General features: G+C 52.6%; 9 protein-coding genes across 9 annotated transcripts; 5 read left to right on the top strand and 4 right to left on the bottom strand.

Annotated features, from left to right (window-relative positions):
* Positions 1-143: 143 nt before the first annotated feature.
* On the bottom strand, positions 144-1,085 carry QC764_114110 (uncharacterized protein; the record flags this gene model as incomplete). Its single annotated transcript, XM_062942666.1, has 1 exon — positions 144-1,085. The coding sequence occupies one exon, from the start codon at positions 1,083-1,085 to the stop codon at positions 144-146; it is 942 nt and encodes a 313-aa protein (XP_062805522.1).
* CDC55 (protein phosphatase 2A regulatory subunit cdc55) lies at positions 618-4,654 on the top strand. Its single transcript, XM_062942667.1, has 6 exons — positions 618-2,343; positions 2,487-2,527; positions 2,635-2,732; positions 2,798-3,449; positions 3,524-4,107; positions 4,167-4,654. Exons 1-6 carry the CDS (start codon positions 2,300-2,302, stop codon positions 4,188-4,190), a joined length of 1,443 nt encoding a protein of 480 aa, XP_062805521.1. The 5' UTR covers positions 618-2,299; the 3' UTR covers positions 4,191-4,654.
* A 434-nt stretch (positions 4,655-5,088) lies between these two features.
* Positions 5,089-6,306, top strand: QC764_114130 (uncharacterized protein). The gene is made up of 2 exons (XM_062942668.1): positions 5,089-5,726; positions 5,831-6,306. Exons 1-2 carry the CDS (start codon positions 5,408-5,410, stop codon positions 5,944-5,946), a joined length of 435 nt encoding a protein of 144 aa, XP_062805520.1. The 5' UTR covers positions 5,089-5,407; the 3' UTR covers positions 5,947-6,306.
* Positions 6,307-6,401: 95 nt separating this feature from the next.
* Positions 6,402-7,661, bottom strand: QC764_114140 (uncharacterized protein). Its single transcript, XM_062942669.1, has 2 exons — positions 6,859-7,661; positions 6,402-6,785 (listed from the first exon to the last, which is right to left on the bottom strand). The coding sequence occupies exons 1-2, from the start codon at positions 7,103-7,105 to the stop codon at positions 6,466-6,468; spliced, it is 567 nt and encodes a 188-aa protein (XP_062805519.1). The 5' UTR covers positions 7,106-7,661; the 3' UTR covers positions 6,402-6,465.
* Positions 7,662-7,822: 161 nt separating this feature from the next.
* On the bottom strand, positions 7,823-10,196 carry puf6 (Pumilio y domain member 6). The gene is made up of 2 exons (XM_062942670.1): positions 9,848-10,196; positions 7,823-9,786 (listed from the first exon to the last, which is right to left on the bottom strand). Exons 1-2 carry the CDS (start codon positions 10,071-10,073, stop codon positions 7,982-7,984), a joined length of 2,031 nt encoding a protein of 676 aa, XP_062805518.1. The 5' UTR covers positions 10,074-10,196; the 3' UTR covers positions 7,823-7,981.
* Positions 9,226-11,220, top strand: GIR2 (the record flags this gene model as incomplete). Its single annotated transcript, XM_062942671.1, has 2 exons — positions 9,226-10,540; positions 10,604-11,220. Exons 1-2 carry the CDS (start codon positions 10,474-10,476, stop codon positions 11,218-11,220), a joined length of 684 nt encoding a protein of 227 aa, XP_062805517.1. The 5' UTR covers positions 9,226-10,473.
* A 128-nt stretch (positions 11,221-11,348) lies between these two features.
* On the top strand, positions 11,349-12,526 carry QC764_0015150 (uncharacterized protein; the record flags this gene model as incomplete). The annotated part of the gene is made up of 3 exons (XM_062939963.1): positions 11,349-11,385; positions 11,857-11,921; positions 12,245-12,526. The coding sequence occupies 3 exons, from the start codon at positions 11,349-11,351 to the stop codon at positions 12,524-12,526; spliced, it is 384 nt and encodes a 127-aa protein (XP_062805516.1).
* On the bottom strand, positions 11,438-12,610 carry QC764_0015140 (uncharacterized protein; the record flags this gene model as incomplete). Its single annotated transcript, XM_062939962.1, has 1 exon — positions 11,438-12,610. One exon carries the CDS (start codon positions 12,608-12,610, stop codon positions 11,438-11,440), a length of 1,173 nt encoding a protein of 390 aa, XP_062805515.1.
* Positions 12,611-13,578: 968 nt separating this feature from the next.
* QC764_0015130 (uncharacterized protein) lies at positions 13,579-14,088 on the top strand (the record flags this gene model as incomplete). Its single annotated transcript, XM_062939961.1, has 1 exon — positions 13,579-14,088. The coding sequence occupies one exon, from the start codon at positions 13,579-13,581 to the stop codon at positions 14,086-14,088; it is 510 nt and encodes a 169-aa protein (XP_062805514.1).
* Positions 14,089-14,358: the final 270 nt, after the last annotated feature.

Raw genomic sequence — 14,358 nt, 5'->3', positions numbered from 1 at the left:
ATTGATTGCTGGCACAGCAACACAATATCGGGTCCGATAAGGAACCCTTGTCTGTTGGGTTTCGGCGGGGTAATCGTTCGGTTTACTGCCACGACGAGCATCCGCGGGGCATCAGGCAGGCAGTATGACAGACGAGTATGTGCCTACGTCCCTCGCAAGTGCCCAAGAATGGCACGCAGACGGAGGAGTGCTTTGGGCTCAGCGGGCCTCTCCCCTGGTTTGACTTCCTCCATCCTCTTGATCTCCTCGCGAGCGTCATCGACCAGCGCGTTGAGATCACCCCAAACCTCGTCTTGATAGTCCGTCAGCACCCGAGACCACTGGTCAAGCCATGATTGCCAGGCCTCATCGGTGTTTTCTGCTCCGAGGTGCGAGTAAAGCTCAGTGTTGCCGCCCGCAGCGGGGTCCGCTCGAAGGTATTTAGGGATGAAGTTGAGGACATTATCCCACGCAACAGCAGCTGTTGATCGCCCTGCATCCTCGCCAAAGAGAGCCTTTCGTAGACTTGCCAGGTCTGCTTGCGAAACTGCTTCCTCTGGGAGCAGGTCAGGCTCTGGACCGCTTTGTCCAGACAGCAAGGCCACCACGTCGGCGCCATCTTTTGCCATCTGTTCCTGTATAGATTGGGATGGCACCCAAGCCGGCGTTGCTGCGGTAGTCGACTGCCAGGCTTCTTCCAGCCCAGCGGGCTCTGACAGCATGGGAACATCGTCACTATCCAGAAACGCCGCAAACGACGCATCTTGCTCAGCCATGTGCGCCTCGGTATGCCCAGGCCTCAACGTCCCACCAGCTGAAGGGTCTGTCTGTATCCGGACAGAACTATCACCAGCTCTTGCTAATGCTTGTCCCACTCGGGAACCCTCCCCTTTTTCGCTTCCACCAGGACCTATTTCTGGGGCCCCTGAAATGAGATACGACGGTAAGGAGGCGGCTGACTGAGCAATCCGCGCGAGGGCCGACCTGGTATCTTGGGTCTGAGGGTCGCCGTTGTGAATAGATTTGTCCTGGTCGTGTCTAGTTTCCCGATCTTTGCCCTTCCCTTTCTCGGCGCCTTCATCAGGTCCCGTTGACTGATGTCCCATTTTGGATGTTGTAACCCCTGAAGCAGAATAGCCGACTGTTGTAGGCGCGGCTGGTAGATGGCTGGGACCAATAAACACCGTAAGAGGCTAATAGCTCAGCGCAAAGTCCTATTCAACAAACGCCATCCACGTTGCTGACAACAACAGGCACTGTTGGCATGTGATTTGACCGCTTGACACGAGTCGCCTGTCCCTTGTACAACCGACAGATCCGAGCCTGAACTGGTTGGGCTTATCCAGCTCAAGGAGGTCGCTCCTGTATATCTAACTCGGTGCTTAAAAGCTTAGGTACAGCTGCGGGTGGGCGGGGGCGGCGGTGTGTGTGTGTGCGAACGAGGAGATTCTTTCCGTGGAGCAGCAGGAATTCGGTGCTGGATGAGAAGGAGCCAAATTCCACTGCCCGCAATCAGCAAGATCGTGCCCAAAGAATGCCCAGTCGGGTTTGATGCGCTGTTCAGGCCAGGCACAGGCTAAGCAGCTGTGCTGGCTTTGGTTCATTGTGTGCATAGAAGAGCTGAGTGGCACGGTCTCGCACTGTGTGCCTGATGCTTTCGGGGCCCCATTCTGGACCATTCACCCTTACCTAGTGTGGCCGATCTGGGCGCACCTACCCACCACCTACCAAAGGTCATTGCGCCAACACCGACTCCCCGTCATTTCGAGCTTGACTTGTTTCCAACATCTCCATCTCTCCCAAAGTTTTTTCGACAAGCAGTTACCCACGGTCGCTGTGTCCCAGCTTCAGACGCGCACCCCCCGCACTTGCCTTGCATCTTCAGTTGAATCCTGCCCTGGATCCGCAGATCAGTCTTTTTTCTCACCCCTCATCTTTCATCGCTGCCCACGTCTAGGCGGCACAGCAATAGAGCATTCGCACACGCATCCCCGCGCCCGTCCTCCCAAGACTCGTACAGCAAAGCTCCCGGCCGTTTGAGCCTCCGTCCCGCCAGCATCCCAGCTCATCCACCACTCGACCTGCTCGCCAGATCGCTTCACCATCGTGCGTTTTAGCTTCTGTCTATCTTCCGGGACTTCGGTACATTCCTCGACCTGAACCCCGCCCGATATCGCGTGTCACCCACGTCGTTGGTCCATCATCCCCCCTGGACCTTGGGTGCCCTTCATCATCAGCCCCAGCTGCCCGATTCTTCTTTTTCCATACCGCTTAGTGGCAGAGAGGGACCTCCCTCGGCCCACGATATCAGGTTGCGAAGATGGTAGACACAGAAGCGAACGTACCGACATGGAAGTTCACCCAGTAAGTATCTTGATCGCCGCCCTGGTCCCCCACCGCTTCCCCGCTTTCCTTTCAATTCTTTGCTGCCGTCTGTTCACATTGACATGCTGCTTGAGCATTGCTCTGCTGTTCTCCGCGTGTATGCTGACCGTTTCTGTCTTCAGGTGCTTCGGTGATAAGGGAGACGTTGAGGATATCACGGAAGGTACGGCACACGACACCCCCCGAGGTATCTTGGTGCTCTTATCACACATACTTCTCTTGCAGCTGACGCTGTTTTCTGTGAGCATTGGCTGACCCCACCTTGAACAGCCGACATCATCTCGACGGTCGAATTCGATCACACCGGCAACTATCTTGCAACTGGCGACAAGGGTGGCAGAGTTGTACTCTTCGAGCGTAATGAGACGGTCAGTCCAGGATCTTGATATTGGCATTTCAGCCTCGGGAGATTCATACTGACACAGCGAGGCAGAAAAAAACGTGCGAATACAAGTTCCATACAGAGTTTCAGTCTCACGAGCCCGAGTTCGATTACCTCAAATCGTTGGAGATTGAGGAGAAGATCAACAAGATCAAGTGGTGCCGACGACAGAACGCCTCACACTATTTACTCTCGACCAACGACAAGACGATCAAGCTATGGAAGGTTTTTGAAAAGTCACTGAAGGTTGTGGCCGAAAACAATCTCTCGCACGATGCCACCCCGGCGAACGTTCATGGGGGAGGCGGCGCCCCTCGCGCCCTTCCCACCGCCCAATTTCGGTCCGCGAATGATCTTAAGCTGCCGAGACTAACTCACCACGATACTGTCGTGGCGGCTGTGCCTCGGCGGACATATGCCAACGCCCATGCGTATCATATCAACAGCATCTCAGTCAATAGTGACGGCGAAACCTTTATTAGCAGCGACGATCTGCGCATCAACCTCTGGAACCTGAATATTCAGGACCAGAGCTTCAACATTGTTGACATCAAGCCCGCAAACATGGAGGAGTTGACCGAAGTCATCACGGCGGCGGAGTTTCATCCGACCAGCTGCAACTGGTTCATGTATGCCAGTTCCAAGGGCACCATCAAGCTGGCAGACATGCGTGAGCGGGCTCTATGTGACCAGCACGCCAAGAGTGAGTAGTTGACGGGACTCGCATCCGTGGAATGTCATTGGAATGATGAACTAACCTGGCTCTTACCAATGTAGTGTTTGAACAGGAGGAAGATCCGTCCTCCCGCTCATTCTTCTCTGAGATTATCTCGTCCATCTCGGATGTTCGCTTCTCATACGACGGCAAATACATCCTCTCCCGCGATTATTTGACTGTGAAGATTTGGGACGTCGCCATGGAGAGGCAGCCGATCAAAACCATTCCGATTCACGAGCATCTCAGACCGAGGCTCTGTGACACGTACGAGAATGATAGCATTTTCGACAAGTTTGAGGTGGTGTTTTCGGGCGATGGAAAGAATGTCATGACAGGAAGCTACAACAACAACTTCATGATATATCCTTCAGACCCGGAGAAGGAGGTTGAAGTGGTTCTTCAGGCCGACAAATCTGCTTTCAAGGCCAAGAAAGTTGGCGTGCCCACTCCCATCAACTCATCAACAAGCCCGACAGCTAATGGAAAGAAGGGGGGATCGCGCGCCGGAAGCCCAGCAGCTCCGGGGCAGGGTCAACGCATGCGTAAGGAAACGGATGCTGACCAGATCGACTTCAACAAGAAGATTCTTCACATGAGCTGGCATCCCTTTGAAGACAGCATTGCAATTGCGGCTACCAACAACGTAAGATTCCCAGCCGACGACATGTTTATGTTTGGTTTCTCTGCTGACTCGATATGTAGTTATTTGTTTTTTCTGCTCTTTGATAGACAGTGGGGTACAATGCCTGGGGGAGCCATGGGGATTTGCCGGATCGACGCCACACAGTGTAGGATGTCTATCTGGCGAAAGGGTCGCAGATCAAGCTGCCTTCAGGTTGTGGTCTTTTGTGCGATATTCATGTGCGAAGGGTCAAGGTATCTAATGATGGCGACTTGGCAAAGTTGATGGATTGCGAAGCAATTGCTAAGCATAATTTTGCACTGGAGTTGTTCGAGCGGAGTGCAGCTACAACTGCATTGAGTGATGGAAACCAGCGAAATATTACACGAACGATCCAATACGCTGGCATGTGGCTTGCTTGAACTCGGAAGCGACTGGGGTAAGGCATGTCTGATGGGGTTGATATCGGTATTTAGATGCTGTCTCTTACAAAGCAGCTACTTACAGAGCAACTATTTGCTGGGTGCGCGCAAGAGACGGATGGACTGAGGGTATTGAGAGGGGGTTGGAAGGAGGAGAGATAGGCCCATCAGGGGCTCTTTTCACTGGGCAAATGCCCTGTGAGCCACAAATGCAAGAGATTGGTGTCGCTCATGACGCCATTTCCAAATCAAAAGTTTAGCGAGCAACTCTAGGCAGTTCTCGTAGTTTCCGAGTTGATTATGTATCGAGTGATGGAACCACTTGCATTGATCTACTGAGCATTGCGTCTGAGTCTCCTAAGTCTATTAGCGAGGTTGGACTTGGGCTGCCCCAGATATTGAGAGGCTGCGGATCTTGGCACTTTGTGTCTCCTCAAGTTGTTAGTGCAGCCCAAGCCCGCTGCTGCAAGGTTGAGGCGAACCAGATGCAGGCCCCCACCAAAGACGTACACAGTGCAGCCAGCAGAATCTTCCAGCACAGTGCCAGCCTTGCCGGTCTCCCACTTGCCAACATCAGCCACAGCTAAAGGATCCACCAATGAGTGGCAGCCCCAAGGTCGAACTGTGACGATATGGCGAATTTAGAGTATAGCACCTCTTCCATTGAGAGGGAACTTTGACAAGTAATCAAAGAAGAACCAAGAGAACCCACCAGGTCCCTCCATCCTTTGTGTTTGCAGCATACAATCGGTTCCTTTATTCTTCGTGCGACCACTAATTACCACGTCCGCAAGCAAGGCCAAATCGACCAAGTCCATCCTTTTACTTACCACCCATACTGGCGGTACAGACTTGGATCTACCTTTGCCAATCAACGAAGCCGAATAACAGACTCAACAATGTCGGATCAGAAACACGCTCCTACCTCGCGGGCAAAACCCCCACCAGCCGGTGAAGAAGAAGCAGGCGCTGTTCTCAAACTGGGCGAGTTCCAGGACGTCGACACGCTGACACTGTCGGAAGCGTCACTCGTCATCAACGCCCTCATGGCCAAACGAAAAAAGGATCGCAAGGACCGGAACGAGACGGACGCGCTCAACCAGACACTCGACTACCTCGATGCATTTGCTCGGTTCAAGGCGAAGGAGAATGTGGAGGCTGTCGAGCGGCTGCTGAGCACGCACAAGGAATTGAGCAAATTCGAAAGGGCCCAGATTGGTATGTTTCGCATTTTCAGCATCCGCATTTTGGGCTGGCAGACGACGACTGTTTTGTCCGCTGCAACCTCTACAACTGGCTAACGATGACTCTTGTCCCTCTAGGATCCCTTTGCTGCGATACCGCCGATGAGTGCAAGACCTTGATTCCTTCCTTGGCGGACAAGATCAGCGACGAGGACTTGGGAGAGCTGCTGGATGAATTGGAGAAGCTTCTGTGATCAACATCCCCAGGTCAAATTCCTCGATACCGAGTCGAGTCGGGAAGCGTCGCATGATGGACGTGCGTGGTCATCAACAAACGTCTTGCAAGGGGGTATGACAAAAATGCATTGTACAACGGCGTCAAGAGGGCAGGTTAATTAGGCGTTTTGTTTTTCTCGGCGTTATACAAAGAGGGGATGACTAGGTCGGCTGGGACAGCAGGACAGCAGGCAATGGTACCGAAAATGAAGGTTGTATTATCCCATTTTATGGCCCAAGGTTCTAATTGACAGTGTGATTTTCGTCCAAGTCTATCGACTGAGCGATTCCTCGACCCCTTCTCGGGTTGGTAGTTAATCATTGAGATCGTGGGGGCACAATCCCTTGCAAAAAATGCATATATATATATATTTCTGACGTTTTGACCAGGTCATGCCTTGATCCATTAGATGATATGAAAATGACATATTCGATCAAGAATGCCTGCCCGTATTCAGCTTTGTTTTCAAAGTTGAACGTTTTGGAACCTTGTCCAGCTATTTACACATGTGTTGGACTCTCGTTCTCACTGAGTACTGTTCAGCGTCGCCCGCGGTTGGTTGGTCAGCACGGGGTTTGTCTTCCTGTTGAGGACATGGCAACTTTCCATGTTTGGGGGGGTCAGAAGAGGAAAGTTCGCACATTGGACTTGAGTCGAGCTCGGCAGATTTCGGCATAGTTGATGAAGTGTTTGGCGTGTTTGGTGATAGTGGGCTCGTCGCAAGTTTTCTGGGCGTACTGCCGCTCAAGTAACTATCGCGGAGTGGTGGTAGGATGGGGAACGATCCGCTTTCGTGAGATATCTTGGACATGCGGCCTTGATTGACGAGCAGTCAACAGTCAGCTCGGATATCTCAAATAGCCCAGATTTCGAGGAGAGCTAGGCTTACCTTCAGCGCGATCGAAAATACTGCCTGGGCCATCCGAAGCCATGGGGTTGAAAACGCCTTCTAGGCCCGGGGGAACAAGCTCCTCGTCCACAAGCCGTGGCGATGCCAGTCTCTGTGCTTGTTGACGCTTCTCATCCCTTTCCCGCCGTCGCCGACTCCACCACATGCAAGTTACGAGGGCCACGAATATGACCGCAATGGTACAGCCCACCACGACCCCGACGAGAGCGTTGATTGAGATCGTCATACCATGGCTGTCCTCTTGGTTGTCCTCTTGGGTGGCCGGAAAGATGGAGACAGGGAGCGTTATTTGCGAAGAGATGTCGGCGGTAGTTGTTATGGTCGCGGTAGCTTCACGCGAGGATGGCGATGTGAATGTGGATATCGTGGATGTCACTGGCTCTCCCTGAGCAATGAGCGGACAGCCCACGGGTTGTTGGTGACAAGGGTTGATGTCGCAGCAACCGGCATACAGGGCGTGGTGAAGGTACGAATATACCACAGATACCCACTCGCACTTGCGCAGACTTGAGATGATGAGTCGAAGCTGGTTGTTTCTGGCAACGAAATCATCGTGGACACACTGTCAAGCCTCAACCCAACCTGTTTCTAGATGGCGCCCCACCCAGGATATCGGAAAATCCGGGAATTGCGATGTGGATTCATTGGTGATCCATGCAAAACCTGGCTTGGGTGCCCAGGATGGTCCGGCAGGAGTGAATTCAAGCACGTGGCAGGAGAAGTTGTGCAACTTCTACTCTGTGAACCTCCAGGCTGCATGTGTGAGTGTATGGACGAAGCATTGGAAGTGAACATTTTATCTCAATACCTATTGCCAGATCTAGCTTTGTCTGGTGACACCGCCGTCTTCCACCGGGGAGGTGTAACGCCAGAACTCACCTCGTCCCTTTACACGGAATGGAGCATGAGGAAGGTAGGTCCTCTGGCTTGGAAAAAACCGTCACCGACCAGTCACTTCAGTCTACAGATAACGCCATCATGGCAGAGTGTCCATGTGTTTACACTAGGTTTATTTATTAGCGAAGCCTCTGCGCTGTATGGGCCCCTATCCATCATGTTCATAGCACCCCATCCACGCACGCTGCACACTTTGCCCTATATTCTATGCTTGCAACTTTTCCAACAACAGTCTTGCGCCTTGGTTCCCTCCCGACTTCGACTTGGAGCCGTTGTCCTTGTTCTTCGACTTGGGCTTCACACCCCCCGCCGTGGTCTCAGCAGCGGTGGCGGCACGCTCAACAGTCTTCTTCTCCGACTTGAGGAGTTTGAGAAGCTCTTTCTTTGACGAGAAATCCGGGGCTTCAAGCAAACCCAACACTGTAAACGAGCTTGGCCCAACTGCCCACTGCATGATGTGGTCTTTTATGACAGGGTAGAGAATGTCGGCGAAGTTAAGGGGCGGCTCGATTCTTTTGACGGTTCCCGTCTCCCTATCGAACCGCCCACCGGCGATGAGGGTCTTATACAGTTTGCCTCCGTGAGGTGTAAGGGAAAGGTGTGGTGGTGGGGGGTAGAGAGGATCAGCATCCTCGGGGAGAGCAGGGTTAGGCTCACCAGCCGCTGTGGCAGCAACAGCCTCGAGGGCGGCAGTCTTGTCCCCAACGGAAGACAGGAGAATATCGGCGATGAATTGACAACCGAACGAAGTGGCCGCAAGTTCCTTCCCAAAGGCCGCTACGGCGGCCAGCATCTGTGGGGACATAGATGCTACCAGCTCTTTGCGTCTCACCTCGGCGTCCTTCTTGCTCGTAGTCTTGCGGATCTCGTGGAGCTCGCTGAGCAATTCCAAATCATCGGCATGGCTCGATGGGAACAATGATTTGGACTGGCCTTCGAACAAGTACAAGGACACGATGCGTGCGTTCGGGTCGTTCGCCATGAAAGCAATGTTCCCCGGGTCTAGGTCCTCGGCCTTGCCCAAGATTTCTGGAAAGATTGACTTGGAGGTCAAAACTGTGTCATCGATGAGATCGTAGGCAGCCAACAGGATCATGTGCCCATGAGGGTCACCCGATATGAGCTGAAATGTGTCCTTGTATGTCTTGAGGATTTGCTTCCGGTCCTTCGCACTCCCATGGGCCAAGAGCAAGCAGGCTAAACGCGCGCCAGATTTGGTGAAGGCCATGTTCTTGAGCAGATCGCCATTCTCGTCACCCTTGACGACCTCAACAAACTCTTTGAGCTCTTCACTGTCGGGCTTGAGGTTGAGGAAATATTGCAACATGGCGTCGTGCAGCATTGTGAACCCGGTCATCTTCTTTTGGATCAGGTTGTTGGTCATATCACAGAGGTATTTGAGGACTGTCGACCGCTTGCTTGGCTCTTCAGCAAGAATTTTGGACAGGTCGGCTGTGACCTCGCCCTTATTCCCTGACTTGAACAAGGCGAACTCGGGCCCGTACCATTCTCGCAACATATGGGCCTTCTGTTCCTTGGTGGCTGCCCCACGGTAGATGTCGTCCAGAATCCAGGATGCTTCGGAATGGTTGATAAGCTTGCGGATTTTCCCATAAAACTCGGGGATGATGATGTCGCGAATCTCGGTGTCGTTCTGGACAAGGAGTTTGCCGATGAGGAACTTGGCATATCTGCTCTCAGCAAGTTGCGCATAGGCACCCTGAAGCTCCTTCGCGATCTGCTTCCTTTGGACTGGAGTTGAGTATTTGATGGCCGTCTGGACAGCGCGCACGGCGTCGTGCTTCAATACGAAGTCTTTGATGCGCCCGGTAATGATGGAGAAGAGCTCGTCGACCAGTTGCTGGCGCTCCTCCTTGGGCACATGCGACTTGCGGCGCAATCTCTCCCACAACTTTTTCGTCCGCTGAACCTCGTCCGCCAATGGTTTCGCGGCTTTACGTTCTTGCGCCAACTGTTTCTGCTTCGCATGAGCCTCGCGGGAGGTTTGTCCTGTTGGCTTGTTAACACCGATAGAATTGAGTCTCGAGTCTCACAGGCAAGGACAACAAACCTTTCTCCAACGCCTTGCCAGCGGCCTGGCCGTTCGCCGTTTTCCCCTGCTTCAAAGCAGCGCCTCCGTCATCCGAGTCGGAAAAGGTGGCGCCATCACTTTCAGAAGCCTTTGGCTCGACTTTCTTGTGCTTCGGCCCGGTGGTAGTCTTCGCCTTCTTCGCTCTGCTGCCATCATTGTGATGCACCTTTCTCTTTACGCTAGGCTCCGAGAATTTTGGCGCCATTTTGATGTCCGCCGCTGAAGAGTGAAGCAATTCGAGAGGTGTTGAATGGTGATCGATCCAAGGTTGAGCTCACCCGCCAAACTCGAAATGCTGCGCTACCAGTTCTGCTTTGGCCGAAATTTTTTTGGAAGCCAATTCCTAGGATCCCTGTTCCTGCCAGGCGGTCAGACTAGCGTGAGCTTGGCGGGCCGGGGTGGACGCAAGACCCCACGTCCAAAATTTGTGCCCCTCCTCCAACAAACCAGCAAATCCACCAGACGAACCACACTCCCATCAGCAAAGAGTAAATCCAACCCCACCCACTTCGTTCCAAGTGCTCACAGGAAGACCTGGTTCTCCGCCTGGCCAGAACATCAACAACGACACAAAGCCGCTATTCTTTACAGCACAGATACTTAAGATGGGGCGTGAGGATCAAATTGAGGAAAGAGAGGTTCTGGACTCTATCTTTCCAGACGAGATTACAGGTCCGTTCATCGTGCATGGCTCTGGGCAGGCAGTGAACTGACAGATAGTCCACCACCTTCCAGACATATCCGAGACTGAATATAGAATATCGATCGCCCTCGATATCCCAGATGACAAGGAGGAACCTCCGATTATGCTCCTTACTGTGCGCTACCCCGAGGAATATCCAGACAAGGCACCATTCCTAGAGCTCTCGGCGTCACAGAACGCAATCCCTCACCCACACCTCAACATCGCCGAGGACAAGGAGCAGCTTTTACGGGGGTTGGACGCAACGATCGAAGAAAATCTTGGGATCGCAATGGTGTTCACTTTGGTCTCGACACTCAAAGAAGCCGCAGAGCAACTAGTGCTGGATCGAAAGGCAGCTATCGTGAAGGCACACGAAGAAGCCGTGCTGGCTGCAGAACGTGAGGAGAATAAGAAGTTTCAGGGAACCCCGGTTACACGCGAGACATTCTTGAAGTGGAGAGAGACGTTCTTGAAAGAGATGGAGGAGGGCAGAATTAGGGAAGAGGAGGAAAGACTGGCCGAGTTGAAGAAAGCCAGGATAAAGGAGCCTACAAAGCTCACAGGAAAACAGCTTTGGGAACGTGGCCTCGCAGCGGCCGGGCAAGATGAGGCTGACGATGATACCGTCATTGAGGAAATTCAGAGACTTGAGGTTGGTGAAAACTAACTAGGTGTGTTTTCAATCAAAGGAGCACGCTTGTACCACATTTTCCAACTACACGATCGCATAGTGTATGGTATTCTTCACTGGGGAGTCATTCCTGGTATATCTCATGTATTAATTTTCAAGTCCGAATGGAGCGTGGCCTCCTCAATGCTCGTGGGTTCATCCGTCAGTCCACCCTTCCAGCGAACCCTCTTGACCACCAAAACCATGACACATGCTATTGCATATCTGTGTCCACATCGTCCTCATCATCGGTGTCTTCCCAAACATCCTCATCCAGATCATCCCCCAAAGCCTCGCCAAGTTCGTCTCTAATAACGCCCATCAATTCCCGTGCATGTTCCCCTAACCTTTCGTCCTCATACTCCTCGGCCTCGAAAATCCTCATGCACTGAATAAGCCATTTCCGCGAAGAACGCCACACGCTTTTCCACTTGTCAGCATCGCCAGTCTGCCCCACCTCCTTCAACTTCTGGCCCAGCATGTATTTCCCATAGCCACCAAGGTACCAGGCTTCCACACTGAGATCGTCCTCGTCAACAAGACGTCCGGCAACTTCAATCGCTTGCTCCTCCAGCCCAACCTCTATCAGCAACCGAACCAGACTGACACGTGATGGAAACGCAGGAACCCCAGGGTCTTCAGGCGGCAGATCTGTCCACAGTCCCAAGCTTCTTTTCAAGGCCTCTTTCGCCTCTTCGGTTCGTGACTGTGAGATTCGTACGTTTGCGACAGTTTGCCAGGTATCTGGCTGTTCAGGGGCCAGCATAATAGCCTCGGTAATCAGTGCCTCGCACCGACTCTCAGCATCGTCCTCCCAGCTGAGATCTGTCATGTAGACCTCGGCAACGGCGCAGAGTGTATCTGCCAGCTTTCTTCGTTTCTCGTTAATGGCAGCTTCCTGTTCGTCGCGGGTAAGGGGCCGTGACTCTAGTGCGTCGGTAAGTGTCTGAATCTGGGCACGCAGTGCGGCCGCACCACGCTCGAACCAGCCAACGCTGTCTTGACCACCTTCTTCACTTAGTTGTGCAAGCCAAAGAAACTTTTCGGCACCGCCACCCAAATCTTCCGGAAGCGAACCATCTTCATCCACGTTGACGGCAGACAGGAAGAACTGGTGAGCACTGTCAACCTCTCCCAACTCGACATGTATTTGACCCAGAAGGGACAGCGCGGCGCCAGCCTGTCGTCCGTTGTCTCCGATGTGATCATACGCTGTCCTGGCGACTTTGGCGGCGCCCTCCGCATCGCCGACCTCGAGCATGCCGACGGCTTGCACGAGAAGCTCTCTGGGGTTGACATTTGAGGATTGCGCGGCGGCGGCTTTGGCTCGGAGTCTGTCCCTTGCCTTGTCTTTGGTTGACTTCTTTTTTGGTTTTGTCGGCGCCATCGATTCGCAGGTCTATGTGGGATTGGGGAGGGCGGAAGGGGGCGATCGAGGAATTCGGTGATTTCTGGTGCTTTATTGCCGTGAGGGTCGAGTGATGTGTCGTTAAACAGGTCAAATAGCCTTTCTAATCTTATCGTTGAGCCTATCCAACTTTTGGAAATTTTGGCATCTTGTCGCTGCTCTTATCGATAAATATTTAGTGAACCCCGCATGTCAGTTAACCCCGGGCTCCATCGGAGCAACCCCCGCCCACTATCCACGGTCCCCACTCCCTATCCACACTTAACGACTTGTCTTTCCCTGGTGTGCCTAGCTGGTGCTGATGTACACTCAACTTATTTCAGCTGAACATCTATCTACACAGGCACCCCGCCGTTGGAGGCGTTCCACATAGTAATACTGTAAGATGGTGATCGCCTTGATTCATTGGCCAGTTCATTATGTGAGATTAAGAAGGACTTGTAAAAACTTGGCCAAACGAGGCTGAACCAGCCTTTGACCCTTGCCAGTTTGTTTCAAGATGTTGCTCCTCCAATGGACCCCCTGCCTCTCATGCACCATGTCCATCACATCAGGCCTCTTGTCCCCTCCAACTTTGGGATATTTAGCTATGGCTCAATGCCTGGAGTGACATGGCGACTGGATGGTTCAAAGCTGCGCAGCCTCTTCTTGCGTGGATGAGCTTTCTCTCTCTCTTATTTTTCTTCCTCCCAAGGGCTAGCATGCCGCCTTCCTGACAAGACGTTGTGACAAAACAGAAGGCCATGGTATTCTTGCGGCACGTCGGCTTTGCCCTCGCTGGCTTGACCTTCTTCCTGTCTTTGGTTGAAAAAGTCGAATCGACAAGACCTTTTGAGTTTCCACCATGCGTAGGGGGTTGCATATTGGATTCCGATTGTTTGCCAAGTAATGGCAATTGTATGTGCAAGCGAGCAAGGGGAAGTTTTCTTGAAAAGGTTCTTAAATGCATGGACACCAACTGCCATGCCGATCTCCGCAACTATCAAGACAGCTTCCTCGACCCTTTGGAGGACGGCTGTGGCGAGAGAAATCAAGATCTGCCAACTTCGAAGCTCGACGCCGCCAAACTCCTAGCAAAGGGTTTCATATCTGAACTCCCCACCACGACAACCATCATTAGCACCTCACCTAGCAAGGTCACCTCAAAGTCTTTGACTGTGGAGACGAGGCCATCATCTTCCGTTCAGGAAGGGGACATCCCCGACCCAACGACAACCTCAACAATAGACCGGAACAATCAACCGGACAGCACATCAACAAGCAATACTATCGCCGCCTCCTCAGCGCAAACATCCATACCATCACCTGATCCCAGTCCAGAACCGATCCCGCCCCCTCTTACCGATACTAGCCCCTTTACCAATAACAACTTCGTGTCGAGTGGATCACAGGCTCGGCCACCCTTCAGAATGCTAGAATTCTCCCTGGCCGCGGCCGTCATGTGGATAGGATTTTGAACGGCAAAGCGTATAAGCTACCGTCTTTGTGTAAAGCTGCAATGCCTGGGGGTATTGTGATACCTCTTATGGACAGGGATCAGAGAGTCGAGCTGTGAGAGAGGGTCTTGGTCAAAGAGCAGGAAGGGTATAATTGGCTGCAGCCTTTACATCTGCTGAGTGGTGCGTCGCCGTACGCCAGACCTAGTTTTACTGTTTGAAGGGAGAGCTGCGTTATTATTGAATTTATTGAACCAAGTATTTCCTTGGATTAACTACATTTTTGTACAG

The sequence above is a fragment of the Podospora pseudoanserina genome, chromosome 1, assembly GCF_035222485.1.
Source record: "Podospora pseudoanserina strain CBS 124.78 chromosome 1, whole genome shotgun sequence".
NCBI lineage: Eukaryota > Fungi > Ascomycota > Sordariomycetes > Sordariales > Podosporaceae > Podospora > Podospora pseudoanserina.
The sequence above is the reverse complement of the archived record's forward strand: the minus strand, read 5'-3'. Positions and strand labels throughout refer to the sequence as shown.

Coding starts and splice junctions, on each gene's coding strand:
- CDC55 (XM_062942667.1), top strand. CDS start 2,300: ATGGTAGACACAGAAGCGAACGTACCGACATGGAAGTTCACCCA. Junction 3,450..3,523: donor ATGTGACCAGCACGCCAAGA/GTGAGTAGTTGA, acceptor TTACCAATGTAG/TGTTTGAACAGGAGGAAGAT. Junction 4,108..4,166: donor CAATTGCGGCTACCAACAAC/GTAAGATTCCCA, acceptor CTCGATATGTAG/TTATTTGTTTTTTCTGCTCT.
- QC764_114130 (XM_062942668.1), top strand. CDS start 5,408: ATGTCGGATCAGAAACACGCTCCTACCTCGCGGGCAAAACCCCCACCA. Junction 5,727..5,830: donor ATTCGAAAGGGCCCAGATTG/GTATGTTTCGCA, acceptor TTGTCCCTCTAG/GATCCCTTTGCTGCGATACC.
- QC764_114140 (XM_062942669.1), bottom strand. CDS start 7,105: ATGACGATCTCAATCAACGCTCTCGTCGGGGTCGTGGTGGGCTGTACC. Junction 6,786..6,858: donor TATTTTCGATCGCGCTGAAG/GTAAGCCTAGCT, acceptor TCGTCAATCAAG/GCCGCATGTCCAAGATATCT.
- puf6 (XM_062942670.1), bottom strand. CDS start 10,073: ATGGCGCCAAAATTCTCGGAGCCTAGCGTAAAGAGAAAGGTGCATCAC. Junction 9,787..9,847: donor TGGCAAGGCGTTGGAGAAAG/GTTTGTTGTCCT, acceptor ACAAGCCAACAG/GACAAACCTCCCGCGAGGCT.